General features: G+C 37.1%; 4 protein-coding genes across 5 annotated transcripts; 1 reads left to right on the top strand and 3 right to left on the bottom strand.

Annotated features, from left to right (window-relative positions):
* Positions 1-925: 925 nt before the first annotated feature.
* Positions 926-2,447, top strand: LOC119990047 (dof zinc finger protein DOF1.5-like). Its single transcript, XM_038835864.1, has 2 exons — positions 926-1,464; positions 1,549-2,447. Exons 1-2 carry the CDS (start codon positions 987-989, stop codon positions 1,572-1,574), a joined length of 504 nt encoding a protein of 167 aa, XP_038691792.1. The 5' UTR covers positions 926-986; the 3' UTR covers positions 1,575-2,447.
* A 165-nt stretch (positions 2,448-2,612) lies between these two features.
* Positions 2,613-3,631, bottom strand: LOC119990046 (olee1-like protein). The gene is made up of 2 exons (XM_038835863.1): positions 3,219-3,631; positions 2,613-3,147 (listed from the first exon to the last, which is right to left on the bottom strand). Exons 1-2 carry the CDS (start codon positions 3,379-3,381, stop codon positions 2,804-2,806), a joined length of 507 nt encoding a protein of 168 aa, XP_038691791.1. The 5' UTR covers positions 3,382-3,631; the 3' UTR covers positions 2,613-2,803.
* Positions 3,632-4,359: 728 nt separating this feature from the next.
* Positions 4,360-8,815, bottom strand: LOC119990044 (14-3-3 protein 9-like). Its single transcript, XM_038835862.1, has 7 exons — positions 8,574-8,815; positions 7,867-8,173; positions 7,695-7,782; positions 6,660-6,769; positions 6,402-6,550; positions 4,797-4,855; positions 4,360-4,670 (listed from the first exon to the last, which is right to left on the bottom strand). Exons 1-7 carry the CDS (start codon positions 8,644-8,646, stop codon positions 4,668-4,670), a joined length of 789 nt encoding a protein of 262 aa, XP_038691790.1. The 5' UTR covers positions 8,647-8,815; the 3' UTR covers positions 4,360-4,667.
* A 146-nt stretch (positions 8,816-8,961) lies between these two features.
* LOC119990043 lies at positions 8,962-15,625 on the bottom strand. Of its 2 annotated transcripts, XR_005465937.1 has the most exons (12): positions 15,245-15,625; positions 13,972-14,119; positions 13,402-13,469; positions 12,818-12,888; positions 12,423-12,683; positions 10,859-11,022; positions 10,717-10,772; positions 10,555-10,607; positions 9,839-10,007; positions 9,642-9,739; positions 9,374-9,562; positions 8,962-9,295 (listed from the first exon to the last, which is right to left on the bottom strand). XR_005465937.1 is itself a non-coding variant. In XM_038835861.1 (11 exons), exons 1-11 carry the CDS (start codon positions 15,402-15,404, stop codon positions 9,458-9,460), a joined length of 1,353 nt encoding a protein of 450 aa, XP_038691789.1. In that variant the 5' UTR covers positions 15,405-15,625; the 3' UTR covers positions 9,367-9,457. The 2 variants fall into 2 exon arrangements, 1 of the variants encoding a protein (XP_038691789.1); XM_038835861.1 differs by lacking the exon at positions 8,962-9,295 and having other exon boundaries at positions 9,367-9,562.
* Positions 15,626-17,726: the final 2,101 nt, after the last annotated feature.

Below are 17,726 nucleotides of genomic sequence, written 5' to 3'. Positions count from 1 at the left end.
TTTTCATGTTCTCTATTACCTTTTTTTTTGGATCAATTATTACCTTTTTTGTTATAATATATTACTCATACAAATTATAAACTAATTAAGTGGAGCTGTAAAAGAATATCATCGGTCAACCATGCACACTTTGCTCATTCAAAACGATAGATAATCATTAACCATGAAGAAAACAGCCCAATTCACATTTATTTGGAGAGAAAAAAAATTATTCATCAAACCCTCGAAAAAAATAAAATTAATCAAGTAGATCTCTCATACCATGAACTGGCAATTCAATCAATCCAATAAAGTAAAAGCATATCGTATAAATAGGAGACTTTTCAAAGGAGAAAGAAAGTCAGAAAGTGATCAGTTCTTTTTCTGTCCTCAGATTCTTTATCCAACAGAAGAATATAAAGAAGAATAAAAAATGCAACAAAAGCAAAGCTTTTGTTTTTTTTTCCTCTTTATGCTCCCACACACCCTCTCACCTTTGACACTTTACACGCGACCTACCTGGGTTGTGCCCCACATAATTGGACTTCCTCAACCCCCTTATCTCTTTTTTGATGATGATGAATTGGAGTAATGATGTGTACAAAAGATTTGATGATAGTTTAATTGATTATCTCTCTTGATTTATGATATATGATGTCAGAGATGGGAGTTCGAACCAATTAGTTATGATATTTCTTTGTGAAATTATGGTTTTGTTGGTTTGTCCCACTTTAGAGTTCCTATGAACATGAGTTTCGACTTAGTATTATTCGTAATGAACGAACTGTTCTGACAAGTGACAACTCGATAATTATTCCACACAGCTACCGTGATTCCTTGGTTACTAAAAATAAAAAATAATGATGCGTACAAAAAGCTCATCTTCATCTTTTCCACGCCACCAACCAACCAAGCTCATACATATATATATTGGCGGCTATATATGTGTGTGTGTATATATCCTATGTCAATCTAGACATACATAACTGATAAAAATTCTCTATATTATGGCAAGCAAAGAAGAGGGTATCAAACTATTTGGGACAACAATCACGTTGCATGGAAGACCAGTCGTGAGATCAGAAGATCAAAAAAGGTCAGCTGATCAAACGGCGGAGAAGAGGCCAGACAAGATCATACCATGCCCAAGATGCAAGAGCATGGAGACCAAATTTTGTTACTTCAATAACTACAATGTTAATCAGCCAAGGCATTTCTGCAAAGGCTGCCAGAGGTACTGGACGGCTGGTGGGGCACTTCGGAACGTGCCGGTAGGGGCTGGTCGCCAGAAAAACAAGCCACATCCACATGGCAGAGAGTCTGGTGGTGGTTTCTCAGTTGATCATGGGGGTTTCTATGATGGCTCAACAGGGGTCATGCACCAGCTTGAGTTGGATGGGGTGGTGGTGGAGGAGTGGCACGTGGCGGCTCATGGTGGTTTCCAGCATGTTTTCCCGGTGAAGCGGCGGAGGAGCAGCTCAGATGGTCAAACTTGTTGAGCTCTTCAATTTTTTTTAATGTTCTTCTCCCTTTGTATAATATTGATCCAGGCGATCTGTGTATATACAGGCTGGTTTAATCAATTCATCAATTAATATTGATCCAGTAAGGCGAACCAGCTTGCAAGACTTAATAGATCTATGAGCAATTTTTTTTCCGTCGGTCAAATAGGAAATTACATGTTTCATACCCGTCTCCAATTTAGCCATACCAGATAATCTGCAGTTGTGCCCGATTTCCGATTCCATCGATTTTCAATCCCCAATCAATTGGGATTCCGAAGGAAGAATGGCATGAGTTCCAGCTGTTGGCCTGGGTGAGATTGGATCAAACTTGGCGGTATCGAAATGAAATCCTCCATGGTGCCCCAGTGAAGCCCCAGTCCCACGTCGTATTTCAGATACATGAGCCACTGCCACGCATGGAGATTGAACCAAGGAGTGCCTTCTGATATTGTTCCTTTGACACCGCAATGATCTCGCATATCTGCAGACATGGCTCGTCCTTCTTCAGGGGGAGATTCTGTTTGTTTTCAGTGCAAAGCTCTGTCCGAGTGGATTCTGCAGATGGCGAAGCGCTGGAGCTCCTCGTGGGAGTCCAGAAGTTCATAGACCTGCAGTTTCAGGCGGTGGAATTCGTGGGTGTCTGAATGGGCCATAGAGAACCTGATCGAAGAGGCAAGTAGTAAGTTGGCTGCCTGGGCAGATTTATCCACCAAATGGGCCGCCACTAGGAGGCTATCCAGTAGCATTTCTGAGTCATTTTCTTTCTGATTTTTTGGCTTTCGTTTGATAATGGCCATGGATCATTGTCTTTGTGGCTTGTAGAGTTGTAGTCTCTTGTTTGCCTTGCCTTATAAAAACAAAATCCACTTAATTTTCTCATACTTAAATCATGTGTATATCCAACATTTTCAAACTATAAATCTTTGTATCATGTCCTATATATAAGAATCTGTCCGGAGCTGAGTCCGTGTGTAATCTTCACTAGCTTATAATCGTCATTGATTTCAACTTTGTTGGATAAACAGATCTCGTAACGTGAATATAAATTGGATACAAGACAATTAGTCCAGCAGACCCAACCATGTAAGAAGAACTTGAATATTGTCTATAACATGAATAACACATAGATATCAGAATCCCTTTTGCATTTCTTGTAAAATTTCCGTTACAGTGAGCGCATTACATCAAACACAGACATAATGCCTTAGTTGGAAGAACAGATGTAATACAAACTTGTTGGTCTCCATTAATGTGTCTGCGAAAGAGAGATTTATTTATAATTTTAAGGCGGAAAGGATTTGATTGATTGATCATGTGATTTAAACGAGGCCGGCGGAGGTGATTCCGAGTTCCCTGAGTACCTCAGTGCACTCAGGAATGGGATCCTTAATCATGAAGCCGAGAGCATTGGCGGTGCGAACATTAGACAAGATGCCATTGTTGGTTGTGAGGCTAATTCTAGCAGACTTCCTGAGGAACTCAGCTGAGGATTCCTCTGTACATTCAGGCATGCTAGATTTAACGAGCACAACCTCGCAAACCTCCTCCTCATGGTCTCCTGTTACAGCGAGACGGTAAGTTCCATCCGCGTCGGTCTCACCCTCCACGCTGTAGGTTAATTCCCCGCCTTCACGGACTCTGCATTCCAATCTCACCTTTGCACCTGAATGTACCACAGTTAATCAAGTTTTTTTTTTTTAATACATCATAATGAAAACAACACCAAGTTCTTACCTTTCATGAACTTGCTGACTCGGGTGAGGAATTGGGTACGGCATGTGTCACAATACACCGTGCCCTCCACATCAAAAGTAGGCTCAGCATTTGTGATCCCAAAGAGGGACAATAAGCAAATGGCAGAGGCAAGGAAGATGATAGCCTTGAGAGACTTGGCCATTGTTCCTGTTTTCTTTTCTTCTTTCTGTGTTGTTTGTATGGAAATATGGTTTTGGTTTTAGAGATGACTATGTATGTATAGGGCATACAGGGCTGTGTTTTATAAGGGAAAGCTTTACAGTTTTTTATGGAGAGTTTGTTGTTGTTTTGAGGTTGTCATTTCTCTCTAATTTTACTCTGTGGTTGTAATATGTTTGTTGACCCACTATTGTCTCTCAACTGAATGACCAAGAGACATAACTAACTATAGGTTGGCATTCTATTGTGAAGGCATGAGTTTTGGGCTTGACGATTGCGCTGTGTCTATGACTCATCATTTGTAGATACAAATTTGCTTCTTTTTTTTATTATTTTAAAAAAGTTCATTTACGGATGGTATTAATTTACCCAAAGGGTAAGAGAATTTGAACGGTAGAGACACTCAAGCTACCATAAAGATGAATTACAAAAGAATTAAAAACAATGGTCATGACCGGACACTTCCGGACGACATCGTTAATTTGTTGTTCTTCAGTAGTTCTTGGTATCAATTTCATGCATAGTTAGATTGACATTGACATTTCTTATGTTTATTATGATTCCTCACTGGAACAACTTTGCCAGGCATCTCTGTTTCATGCGGTCAAATACTCGAGTCATAGCTTATAAAAAAAAAAAAGACTCGAGCCATAACTCCATTCCCCTGATTTAGTGACTCTTCGCTTTATAGTTTATACATATCGAGAAAAGCTACAATTTCTAATCATATTTTGTAATCCAGATTGAACGGTGCCAGAAGATCAAAAACTTAGGTTTAAGAAGGAAAAAAATGTAGCAATTTAAGCGCCTTCCCTGATACTTGGAAAAATACCTTTTAGTCTTTTGATGACAGTTTTTCATTTGAAATCTGTAAATTTTTTTGATCAAATCAAATCACACATCGCAGCATACTATGAGAACTCCCTATTATCACGAGATCAGACGAATTCAGGTAGACAAATGACTCCCAAAAATCCCCAGCAGATATACAATCAAGCCCAATGTTGATCAGCAGGACGAATGTCTGATTAAAAAAAGCATCCTAGAGTTATCTTTATAATTTGTTCAGTTTGGTCAACAGAAAGAAAAGCCTTTCACGATCCAAAATAAACCAACAAGTCAAAAGATCTAAAAACTATCACAACCATAGGATCCATATAAAATCACAGTATGATCTAATTTTTCATGAGAACATGGATAAATCCTATGCCATAGAAGCACCAAATCTTCTGGACATCAACGAGCCCCAACAGTCAACACCACTCAATCTCACTGCAATAATCAAATTAAAACAAAAATGACCATTAACAAAAGAAGGAAATAAGGATAAACAAGATAATGCAGTGTAGGGAATTATTATAGACTCTTATAAGTTTAGCAGAAGCAAAAACAATATACCTCCGCATCTCCTGGACCACCAGCTTTGGAAATAACGTCTGGCTTTTGGGCATCTTCAGCTGTAGTGAGACCAATAAATAATATATATTACTATTAACTGCAAACTACAACAAAAAATTAAGAAGGAAAAAAGGATACTATCCAAGCAAAGGGAAAGGAGCTGACAAAAGAACAACTTCACAAGTATCTACTATCTATTAGCCAGCCAAAAAAAATTACAGTTCAAAAAAAAAGAGAGCATAACATCGGAGTCATGGAAATGAGCTCCAAAGCAAAATGGGAGGACACAAATATTAACGAACTAATATCAAGTTGAAACCACAATAACTTCAAGATAAACCTGGACATGGAAAAGGATTGTCGACACGAAACAGTTTATCATAACTTATCCATGAGCAAGTCATCCATGATAACGTATGACAAGAAGGTCACCTAAATTACTTACAAAATCCATGATACCCAGGAAAAGGAAAAAAAAAAAAAAACACAAAGAGATTACTTGAGGATAAAAGTTTGAAATTAGTTTAAAAGTCACTTCTTTTGCGTTTAATATCTAACTGACTAACATAATTCAAAAAGAATCTTAAAAGTTAAAACAAAAGGCTGCAAACGTCATCTTTGTGACGGTAAACAGCTAATTCCTACGAGAAAAATGAGTCGTCTATTTCAAATTTTCAAGTAAGAATGTAAGATACAAGCTAATGCAAAACCTACCATCAGAAGGAAACAAATCATCAAAATGGCTACCGCCTGAAGAAAAAGATAATACGCTACCACAATCCTAAAGCCCTAGATGACTTTGGTTATAAATTTTTTATTTACAAATGAACTCGACACTTCATTTATAATGATTCCTAGCAACACGAAACCCAAGGTGAGTTTTTTAATCAGGAAAGCCAAGGTAAGTGGAGTAGTAGTTCATAAGAAGTAAATGAAAATTAAAACGTATAATGAAGTTTGAGGATCACATATAAATGTCAGATGAGCTCAGAAATATTCAAACCAAGCTCCGGCCAACTTATATGATCTCCAGAGCCAACTCAAACCCAATTCTGATATCACCTCCAGAGCCTAACTACCAACAATATTGAATTTTCATATAAACAAACTAAGAAGTAATCAGAGAATTCACAAACAAGTCATGGAAACGTAAATGAATCCTCCGACGTCTTACATATGAAAAACATCTAAAAATTTGTTGACATTTTATCAATAAGGTGCAAAATCTTTATGCAAATAAATACTAAGACTTGTATAGATTTTGCCAACATGCCTCCGACATCCTCATGCTACTGTTTAGAAGTTGCCACAAATATTCTATTCATCACTCTCAAAGCAAAGAACTAAACTGAAATCCATTTCAAACTGATTAACGATGCATAAATCAATTGCAAACAGAAATATAACCAATGTGCTTATATAACACTCGAGAGAGTCACTGAATGCATGAATAGAGGTAGGTCACGACTATTAGGCTCAAAGTGCAAAGAAAATATAAAAATTAAAAAGTAAAAAAGGAACTCGTTTAAGTTGGTTAATTACTTTTTTTCCCTAGTAGTTTCTGTAATGTAAGGGAAATGACTCTTGCTAAAAGTGATGAGTTACCTCCATCCTCTGGGATATCAGAGGTCCACAAAGTGAGATTGTCTCTCAAAAGTTGCATGATCAATGTACTGTCTTTATAAGATTCCTCACTTAAGCTATCCAACTCTGAGATAGCTTCATCAAAAGCTTGCTTTGCAAGGTGACAGGCCCTGCATAGCAATTTACCAGGTTAAAAGAAACTACAGCATACAGACAAAAAGGAGGAAGAGAAAAAGTGATATCACAGGTCTCTAACATCCTAAAAGATAAGAAAATTACCTTTCAGGAGAGTTCAAAATCTCATAGAAAAACACAGAGAAGTTCAAGGCCAAGCCCAGTCTGATGGGATGAGTAGGAGGTAATTCGGCCTCTGCAGCAGATGTAGCTGTCTGCAAAGATAAAGCATCAAGTGAACAAATTGACATCTTTAGTGAACAACAAAACCATTAAGGCAAAGGATGGCCGACTATGCAGTTAATAACAGAATGAAGACTGCCACAGTCTACAAGCTTATGAGATTTTTCTCAGATGCCACAGTCCAATGTCCAAAGCACTAAAAGAACTCGAGATCAATTCATAGACGTAATTGATACCGAGTGCGTATTATAGGAGCATAGTTAAGGGGCTTAAATCATTAAAAAAAAAAATCAGATCAATTTGTCATTTCGGGCAAAATGGATGAAAAGAAACATTGCAGGCGTCTCCAGGAAAGGAATAATTAGAAGAGTGATAATCATCAATTCAATAAACTGCAAACACATCCTTACAAAACAAAAATATCATCATCATGAGAATGCTCACTGATAACTTGTATGGGTTCAGGAAGCTGACCCAACATTGTTTGGGATAAAGGCTCCGATGATAATGACAAAAGTATGTAATGCTAACAAATAACTAACCAAAATGAAAAGCTGAACTCATCTATACCCAGGGTAATGGTGTTCACAAAGAAATTGTACTGTTACCTCAATTAACTAGACAAAGAACAGGTTAGGCAATACCAGATATATAATGATGAAATCAAACCTGGACAAGCACAAATATTGTTTAGCATTTTAAAGACTACCATCAAGAAAGGAAACTTTCGGCCTCAAGGCAAATGAAATGAAAGTTTCTTGATATCATAATTATAATTGCTTTCTCATAAGATGCTAAACTCAACACCATTGTCTTCATTCAAGCAAATGCTCTAGTTAAAATAGTCCAACAAATCAGCTCTATACATTTCTAAATCTCGATTACCAGTGCCTTGTTTGACAAGCACCAAAGGAGGCATAATTCAAGATAAAAATCAAGATCATTCAATCATCGCACCTCATAGGCTTTCATGGACTTGTCAGCAACCTCCTTCCTCTCTTCAGCAAACTTAAACTCCGCCAGATACCTATAATAATCCCCTTTCCTGCAAAAAAATCCCAATAATATCAATATCCTCCGTGCATAAAAACAACGAGCAGGAAGAAAATGCAAGACAGAAAACCCTCACATTTTGTAGAAGAACACGGTGGACTCTCCAGTTGAACAGGAAGGGATCAAATGCTCGTCAATTACACTCATAATATCACTGCAAATGTTCGACAGTTCTGATTCCACCTTCTGTCTGTATCCCTTGATACGCTTCGCGTTCTGTTCATTTCCTTTTGCTTCCTCCTTTTGCTCGATCGATGATAAGATCCTCCACGATGCTCTGCGCGAACCGATCACATTCTTGTAGCCAACGGAGAGTAGATTTCGCTCCTCTACAGTCAATTCTACATCAAGTTTCGCTACTTTGGTCATCGCATCCACCATCTCTGTAAATAGTTAAAAGAACAAAAAAAATCGCGGCATGGTAAGTTTCTGTTTGGTTGACTAGAAAATGTAGGCAGAGAAGACTTAAGCTATAAACATTAGATCATCGATATATATCGTTTCCGCTAACAAAAGTGAACCAGGTATAACAAGTAGCTCTGTTAGATAGTGATCTGATTATCTTCATAACTAGGATTAAACCAATCATAACACGCCGTTTGTATGACACGAAAATTCAGTGTAAGATATGTAAGACGGTAGATCTTCATGGACTCGATTCAGTGAACACAACTAAGCGCGATTTCCGTCTCTAGTATTATTGTTTACTTAGCTGATCTGTTTGGATCCCAAGAAAATGCAAGAAACAGTTGAGAAAGTGAGTGAGAGTGTGTTTGTCCGTACCATCATAACGCTCGGCCTGTTCGGCGAGCTTGGCGACGTATACGAGGGTCTCTCTTTCCTTGGCACCTGCCATGGCTGCTGATCTTTCTATGCGAATGAGCGAGTCTCTCTCTCCAACAAATTCTCGCCCACTGGAAATGGAGGAAAAACTTATGCGGGGACAGGGTAGGACAGGACAAAGCGGCTTTTGTGAGAAAGCTGAGTAGTAACACGGTATCGTCTACAGCGCAGTTCAGAGTGTGAAACAATTTCTTATTAGGCAAACGGAATCCAAAGAAAATAAAGAGAATCCAAAGATGTCCAACTTTACAAAGTTAAATTTGTAGAAATTGGGAAGTGACGCTGCAAATAGTGTAAAAATGACATATGAACAACAGATAACAAGAAATTAGTGGCATTGTTGCACCGTAAATTTTAGAGAGTGACCTTTTCCCCCCTAGGCGAATGACAACAATAATTGATTCAAGTTCATGGACCTGAGGCCCATTTCACGTACAAAACATAGAGGGATAGTTTTAGTCACATCCCGATTTTTTCTAAAGACACCTTGTCAACTGATTTTTATAAGGGGTGATCAACTTGGATTGAGGTGTCTTTAAAAAAAATCGGGATGTGACTAAAGCTACCCAACATAGAGTTTACATGTGGAACCCAATAGGCCTAGCACGAGAAGACCCAGCCCACCAATGCTGCTTACAAGTTACAACTCATCATTCAACTATTCAAGTTACTTGTGTCTTGTTGAGCCACGGTAGGCATTCAGCAAAATAAAATTAAGCTTTACATGACAAGACAACTACCAACAGAAGGGATTTTCATTATCTTCAAATACTGTGCGGTGCAATTATTTTACAGCATGAAGTGCAATCTCATATACTTCTTAGCTACAAGCTAGCGGTAATTGCAGTGGAGGATTCTTGTTGCTTTAGGCTGTCTGCAACATGAGCAACTACTCCAGTACCAGCATTGTGGAACCATTCATTTTTCACCTAAATTCAGAGAAACTTTTAAGTACCGTACTGAAAAGAAAAATGTAAACATGTATGTCCAGGAGGGAAATGAGAGTACATGTATATTGTTGTGGGCAAAGAAAGGCCAGAATGCTGAGTGAAAGCTCACATCAACTTTCTTCCACCCTAGCTGCTGTAGGCCATGTATCATTTCCTCTGTTAACAAACAAAGCAAATCATTCCTCTTCATCATGGACAAATGATATGGTAAGATGGGCAATCGCAGGCCACAGTCAGGAGGGCTAGAGAAGTTACCTTCTAAAATTTCGTGATACTCCGCTGTATTCTGAGTGCTAGGTGTCTTCTGTGCTGCCTCCTTTGCTTTGGCAGCTTCTGGAGGAAAATGAGGACCATCTGAGGGAACTGGTGGACAATACTCCACATCCACCACATGCTTGTAACCATCCAAAGAACGGCGAGGTGGCTGTCAATCAAGTAACAGAGGTACAAATGATACATATGTATCACAAGAATAAGATCCTTTATACTATTCAAGTTTACGCCATATTTTTGCTTTATTATTCTAGCTGCTCTTGCATGACACTGTGGAAAGATTCCATTTGAAACTTGTAAAGGCATACCCAAAATCATCTACAGGTTCCATTACTTTACTTGAAAATAAAGGAAAGGAAAAAAGAAGTCAAACATTTAAATCTTTCAAGGTCTTGACTCTGTAGCTGCCAGAGAGCTAGTACATGGACTGCCAATTAAATCTTGAATTCAACCAACCCTGACCTCCAACTACAACTTGCAAGTCCACCAAAGACCTTTTTTGATAACACATGCATAATATTATATTTGTTTATTTGTATACTAAATGGGCTACTTCTTCCTGGACTGCAAGAGTTTAAACTTCAACCATCCTAAAAGTCGTACTTAGTCCTTAGTTGACTGCTCTCCCCTCCAATAAAGGGTAGACAAATGCCCAATCTAGTATATAAATGCAATTGAAGAGAAACCATCAAACTGACCTTGACAAGTTCTGTCTCTCTCCTTATGGAGGAAGTCCTCCAACCAACCATATCTAGCCCACGTCAAAGAAACTGATTCGGGAAACCAAGGATGACTGATAAATAAAACGCTAGTGCAAACAGTCAAAAGGCAATAATAAAAGATGATGTGCAAATGGATACGATCATAAGAAACATTGGCATAAACAATGCGACATCTAAAACAACCCAAGGCTGATCTGCAAGAAAAAAAAAGGTTAATCAGATAACTATCACAAAGATGATATAAGATCCAATCACTTCTAATCTTTTTTCATTTGCTTACATAAATTTTATATCTTGACAGTCTGTTGTCATTCTTAGAAGAAGAGGTGGTTTGTCAGGTTTACCATCAGTGAGGAACAGTTGACTACCAGTTCGGCCTGTAAAAATAGGAGCAATTGGCGGAGCAAGTTTTTCCAATAGGGGTACTCCAAAGAGAAATGGAAGCTGTGGACAATGGAATAAGTGGAATAACTAAACTGTGTAAAGTTCAGGTCAGGTGCATTTAATACCAATATTTAACCATAAACAACGTTACTCCTATACAAAAACTGCAGTAGTTCATGAAAATTTTAGAAGTATATTATCCTGTTTCCTTTTTCTTTTTAGGTGCACGAAAACCCTGGAAACTTGAAATTGCCCCAAACCCTGAGCATCAAGTAAGTCACAGGTTTCTGAAAAGCGTTACAGTCCCCAAGCTCTAGGGTTTCATTCCAAGGTTGACTCAACCGTGCCGGAGAGGGAGAAATTATAAATGAAAGATAAATACTTTTTCTCCCATTCTCGCAAATTTGTTAGAGAAAAATCCACCATTTACTGCTTACGAAAGAACTAATAGAAAGTCCCACAAGCAGAATATATAAGTTTGACCATTACTACTTCAACAACTTGTCAAATGTCAATACTGAGCAACAGAATGGCAGCTTGTTGAAAACAATCTTCTTTCTTAAATTCAATGCTCTGTAGATACCATGTTCACAAGTCCTTAATATTCATCAGGCTTATTGTAAAAACATGGACCATTAGAATGCCCACACCATGCCATCAAAGTGAACCAAATTCTCTTACACATGCCGGGTCATTAATTTTCTCATAGCACTAGTTAATTAATGGTATTGCCTCGTTTTGCGTCCTTGAAACAGAAATTCTGCAAGCATATAAACACTAATCTAAAGCTATCTAGGTAATGCCATTTCTAGTGCAACCCACAAGTATTACCTGGTTTCCAAATATGGCCTGCCAGCAGCTATCACCATTATACATAATTACATATAATATTTACCAACAACTCTATCTTGTTCTGTCTATTCTTTCATGCATATGTCTACGTTCCGCACAGAGCTTCATATTTCACTTCACACTCCAATCCCTACTGTGCACTGAAGAACCAGCCTTCACTTTTATGTTTCTCATTATTCAATCACAAGCTTAAGTTTTTAATGTTTTTTCTGCAATTTCAAACATTTCAAAAGAGGGACAGTAAACAACGTAACATCATCTTCTCTAATTAAAGATTCGTAAGTGCAATACAAGAAGCATGAGAGAGACCCGGCTTGGTTGAAAAAGATTTTTTTGTTTGAGAAAAAGTGCTTGGGATCACTGTAGCCATTCCCGGCTTGGCTGAAAAAGATTTTGTTTGAGAAAAAGTGCTCGGGATCACTGTAGCCATTCCCAGCTTGGCTGAAAAAGATTTTTTATTTTGAGAAAAGGTGCTTGGGATCATTGTAACAAATAATATGAGGATAATCCAAAGGAGAATGCCAAACTGGAACTTCGTTGCCATAAACATCGATAATTATTGCATAGAATAAACTCAAATTAAGAGAGCAATACCCTCAAGAGCAAACCTGCTTTCTCCCTCTCACTCCAAGATGTGGAGTTGCCAATGTAATAAAATTGATTGGCTCCAATCCAGCTATTGTACCTGGTCTTGAACGAAGTGCTGTTGGCGAGTTTACTATCACTGAATTGGCAGAATCACCTGCTTGTGACTCAGTTATAGGTGAATACAGAACAGCAACAGCATATCTTGCAAATAAGCCGCCAAGAGAATGGGCTAGAAAAGAGATTCTTTTCAGGCCCTCTGTCGTTTGTACAACTTTCAAAACCTATTTCATAAGAAAGAAAACAGTAAATGCACATGCCGAATAAGTCAAACCGCCAGGAAAAGGAAGCATCTACACTAAAAACGTGAGAGTCAAACTGTTTAACCAAAAATGCTAGCAAGGATTCCAAGACACACCTCATCAGCCAATCGCTTTCCAGCTCCATCAATCCCAGAAAAGGTTTTGGTGTACGTGTTACATGAACTTGCTGCATAGACCATGCATTTGGGGGGGGGGGGGAGTAACTATATTGTTACAGTAAAATCATGGAAGAAGGTGCCAGAGAACTAGAAAGACACCCAGACAAGCACAAAATAGTAAGTTATTGCAGTCACTGCTAACAAAACAAACCTTACTGCCATAATTTCTTAGAATCCAAGCTATCAAATGATGACAATAAAATTTTCAGAATTATTTCATCCTTGGCCCTTCCATATATGAAACATGACAATAGGTCCCCTATTGTAACATTTACAGACACCAATAACTTCTGTTAGTTGTGTCATTATTACTCCTTTCCAGAAATCAAATATAGCTCAAATGACCACCCCCATTAAAATTGCCAGTTGAGACTTTCTCCCTTCAATAATATTGAAAATGCACTTAAAATAAACGAGAACTTATGCATGTTCTGTAAGAAAATCAAATGAGAAAAAATTACAAATTTTACTAACTATGTACATGGTATGCAGGAGATTGAAAAATGGAGGAAAAGAGTTACCATATATTAAAAAGTTTCTTCCAATACGCCTTTTCAATTCTGCTTCTACATATGTCCAGTCACTGGGGCTGCAATGTGAAGAGTATCCATTATTTGACTTCAATTTGGATCAAAGAATAAATGAAAACACTGTAAATGAAACACAAACATAAGTTTAAATTCTTTTAAACCTCTGGATTTAAGCATAAAAATAACTGCAGAAAATTACTTTATGGACTTATAAGACAGTAGCATGAGTGCTCCATGAATCAGTATGTGCAAATGTTTGTTTTAGTACATAGCATTTGAAGCCCCTGGTATGATAAATAGAAAAGGCAAAGCCAATATCCTAAAAGCTTAATTACTTTAGCTATAATGTAGAAAGTAGAGATAAAATACAGATAGATGATATGAGAAAAGACCTTTAGAAGTTAGAACATAAGGAAACTGGCCCATACCAAAATTGTCTAATCTGCAAGTTTCAAATCTAGAGGAAGACATGGGCAAGTAACATTACTGTGCCCTTCATTTCACATTCTAGTTCTCTATGTTGGTGCAAATGGATTGGTCCAAGGTGCTAGTTCAACATACCTAGCCAAGATACCATGAACAAGAACAAGAAGATGATCAGGTTTATTACTCCCATTAATGATCCCCCTAGATGATGCAAAATTTCCTTCTGTGGCAGTACTCATAGCTTGACCTTTCAGACCTTGATGTTTCCAATAAGTATTTGTGCCTGCACGTATTCATGACATCCCTCAATTTCACATACACAAGGAAAACAAAGCATAACCACTTGCTGAAAATATTGCACAAGATTGTACATAAACAGATAGGATAGTTCATGTTTCATGTTAGATGTCATGTATGGTGAAATCACAAAAAATGAAACAAGTCAAACAAAACCAAAACAGCAAGTGAGATCAGTAAAGAAAAGGCAATTAAACATGCATAAAAAAGGATAAGATGCCATTCTAAATTCAAATTCAACTATCCAGATGGACGGATATTAAGTTATTTGCACAACCTACATTAACTAAATGTAAAAGTTTTGCTAAAGCTTGTTACTTGTTCTCAAATACTACAAGTAAAAGTCGTCCAATTCCAGCGAAGATTATGTATTGAATAAGGACCACGCTGTGTATTTAACAACAGAGGGTTTTTTTCAAGGGGGCAATTCTTTTTTGTTTGGCTAGGTTTTAATATCCTTCCAAGTTACAACCACTATTTCTGACAAAACTAAATGGCTCCAGATGAGTCTTATCCCTTTTTATTCATAAATTCTACCCACCTTGAACATAAGCGGGGTGAATTGAACTCAAATACTATTCATAAACTTTGATACCAATACACACAAAACCACTCTCTTAATCCACAAAACTTTGATAAGGACTCATTGCTTCAATTGCCTACATATCCTCACAGTGTCATTAACATAAGTGCTATTTATACCCCTAGCCCCAACAGTTCAATAACGACGGAAAAAATAAACATATAAGAACGTACTGAACAGCTTTCTAAGAAACTCAATGAGCAAATCTGAAATCAATTTGTAACTATGCAACAATTGAAATATTCCACGCTAATACTGATTGAAAACCAATATCACTGAATCACGTAATTCATACAGATATGAGATACTATTGCCATCCAAATACATTCCGGTACTTGAACAAAGAATCAAAATAAGGCACCATAAATTCCATATTATCCTCAAAAATTCTTCTGTAGATTAAAAATCCTAGACAAAATGAAGAGAAATCCCATTCCCTCCTATATCAAATCAAATTTGTCAATTATTGGGAACGAATTATGATACTGGAAACTCAATCAAACAGAAATGATTGAAAGAAAAAATTACCAGAAGAGAAGCTGACACCGTGCGACGAGGAACACGAACACGAAGAGGAGGAAGAGGGAGATCCTAGACGTGCATTCGTCCCACCATTTCTGATATTGTTACTGAATCTTGGAGAATAGCTGCATCGAACGTACACAAAAGCAGCCGATGCCATATACATATATAATAAATGAGGGAGGGGGTGTTGCAGCTAGAGAGAGAGAGAAAGAAAACAAAGCTCCTGAAAATCCTCGCAGAAGTGTTATGTCAGCATCATCGCCATACCAGTTGTTATCCTAATAAGATCATCGCCATCCCCTGTTCACCAATACTATTCTGCATCACCGGTCAAAATCGGCTAATTAATTGGGCAAAAAGCAGATCCATGCCCCATGGACATGGCTGTAAATATCATAAGAATGGCACAGACAAAAGGGGGAAAAGAAAATTGGATTTGGAGGGGAAAAAATAAAAAATGACATATAACCCATCATTAGTTTAGTAAGTGCAACAAGTTTATTCCATTAATTTAATGAAGGAAATAATTTTATTTTCACTTTTTTATTCTAAAATTTATTATACATAATTTATTTGTTTTAATATAGATTCTATTGTTTTCTAAAATATAATACAATTTAGACTTCATTGGTTTAGTTATGAATTCATTATTTTTGAAATTTTCATTAAAAAAACAATGAAATTAAGATTTATCTTATAAAACTTATCGACAATGAATCTTGTTAGAAATAGTTTTATGTGTTGATTCTGAATATATAATTTTTTTTAAAATTTAATATGTATTCTGAGAGTTAAAAATGTTTTAAATTTTCATTTAAAAGATTTGAACTCTTATCAACTATTACCATATCGACTATGTAGAACTATGGGGAAAAATCTAGAAGAGGTTGGGAAAAGGGGGAGAGGAATTAATTACGTTACCTACGAATATGGATCACCAAACAATGAGACAAAGAATTATTGCGTGAAGGGTGTGTATGGTAAATTCACATGCGGTTGACTAACTTTGCTAGTTAGATGACGTGTAGACTGCAATAAACTAAACTAAAGTGGCGCCAACCCGTTGCAATTACTATGCTGCCCCCACTCATGGGGTGGTTAGTGGTTACTTGGCACTTTTATAACGGTTAAAATATTAAATATGTCCTTAGACTATCACATTTTTCTCTATTATGTCCTTAAACTATTTTTTTTCTTCATTCTATCCTTAAACTATTATTTTCCACATGGTTTCTCTCCTCAATCAACTTTCCGGTGTTGACTCCGACGAAAATGCTGACGTGTCATCTGAACTCCGACGAGTTTTTTATTTTATTTTATAATCACATGGATACCACGTCAGCATTTTCACTGGAGTCAACACCGGAATGCTGACTCAGGATAGAAACCATGTGGAAAACAATAGTTTGAGGATAGAATGAAGAAAAAAAATAGTTTAAGGATATAATCGAGAAAACTGCTATAGTCTAAGCACATATATAATATTTTAGCCCTTTTATAACATACAAACAATTATCCAGTTGGGCTGACAGGCGTACAAACAAATGAAATGAATATGTAGTAGGCCGGCCCATCCCACAGTCAACGTTAGTGGACCATGATTGTCATGATTTGTGTTTGGGTGGATTTATGGACTGGCCTTATTATACCGTCACAATAATAAATAAGGAGAGGATAATGCTTGAGACCTCCAAAAAGTAATCCAAAAAATCCCTATTTAATATGGAGTATTGGATGTGAAGTATGACCTACATGTGTGTTTTTAATCAATGACTATAAGCTTATAAGCTTCAAAATAAACTCTTAAGTCGATATAACAGTTGATGCCTGAATGGATAATGATGCTAACATGGAGCAGGCCCAATGTAGACTTCGTGGGCTTCATGACTAGATAGGTACAAAAGTCCATAGCCATTTGTTTGGGCTTTTGTCCGGCCCGTTTTGATTGTTCTCTGTGTCTTGCAAAAAAATTAAAGTTAATACTATAATGCATTATATCATACAAACAAAACTTGCCGACCAGAACCACATTTGATATATGTTGATATATATATATATATATATATAGAAATTCTCCTATGTAGACCAAAAGTGTGGACCAAGTTTGTGGACTTGTTTTTCAACCATAGATATGGTGGGTCCCATAATAAATGTGTGGCCCCCACTGATGTTGTGGTTTATCACAACCATTGGATTTTGGTCCACAAACTTGGTCCACACTTTTGGGTCCACATAGGAGAATTACTAATATATGTGTGTGTTTATCATTGGAGGTCAATGATTCTGAATTTCTAATTCATGAACCAAGTATCTATAATCATTTATAGTTTTGGGCAGGTACTAAAAATAGTATGTGGCAACCCAATGAATTAGTGTTTGACTTGGGATTTAAAATTAAATTTATAGTTAGATGTTAGTTTGTGATGATTCGATCGAGTTGACATGAACAAACATTATTGTGTGTCGATGCCTTATATCAACCAAG

This window comes from Tripterygium wilfordii, chromosome 21 (genome assembly GCF_013401445.1).
Source record: "Tripterygium wilfordii isolate XIE 37 chromosome 21, ASM1340144v1, whole genome shotgun sequence".
Lineage (NCBI taxonomy): Eukaryota > Viridiplantae > Streptophyta > Magnoliopsida > Celastrales > Celastraceae > Tripterygium > Tripterygium wilfordii.
The sequence above is the reverse complement of the archived record's forward strand: the minus strand, read 5'-3'. Positions and strand labels throughout refer to the sequence as shown.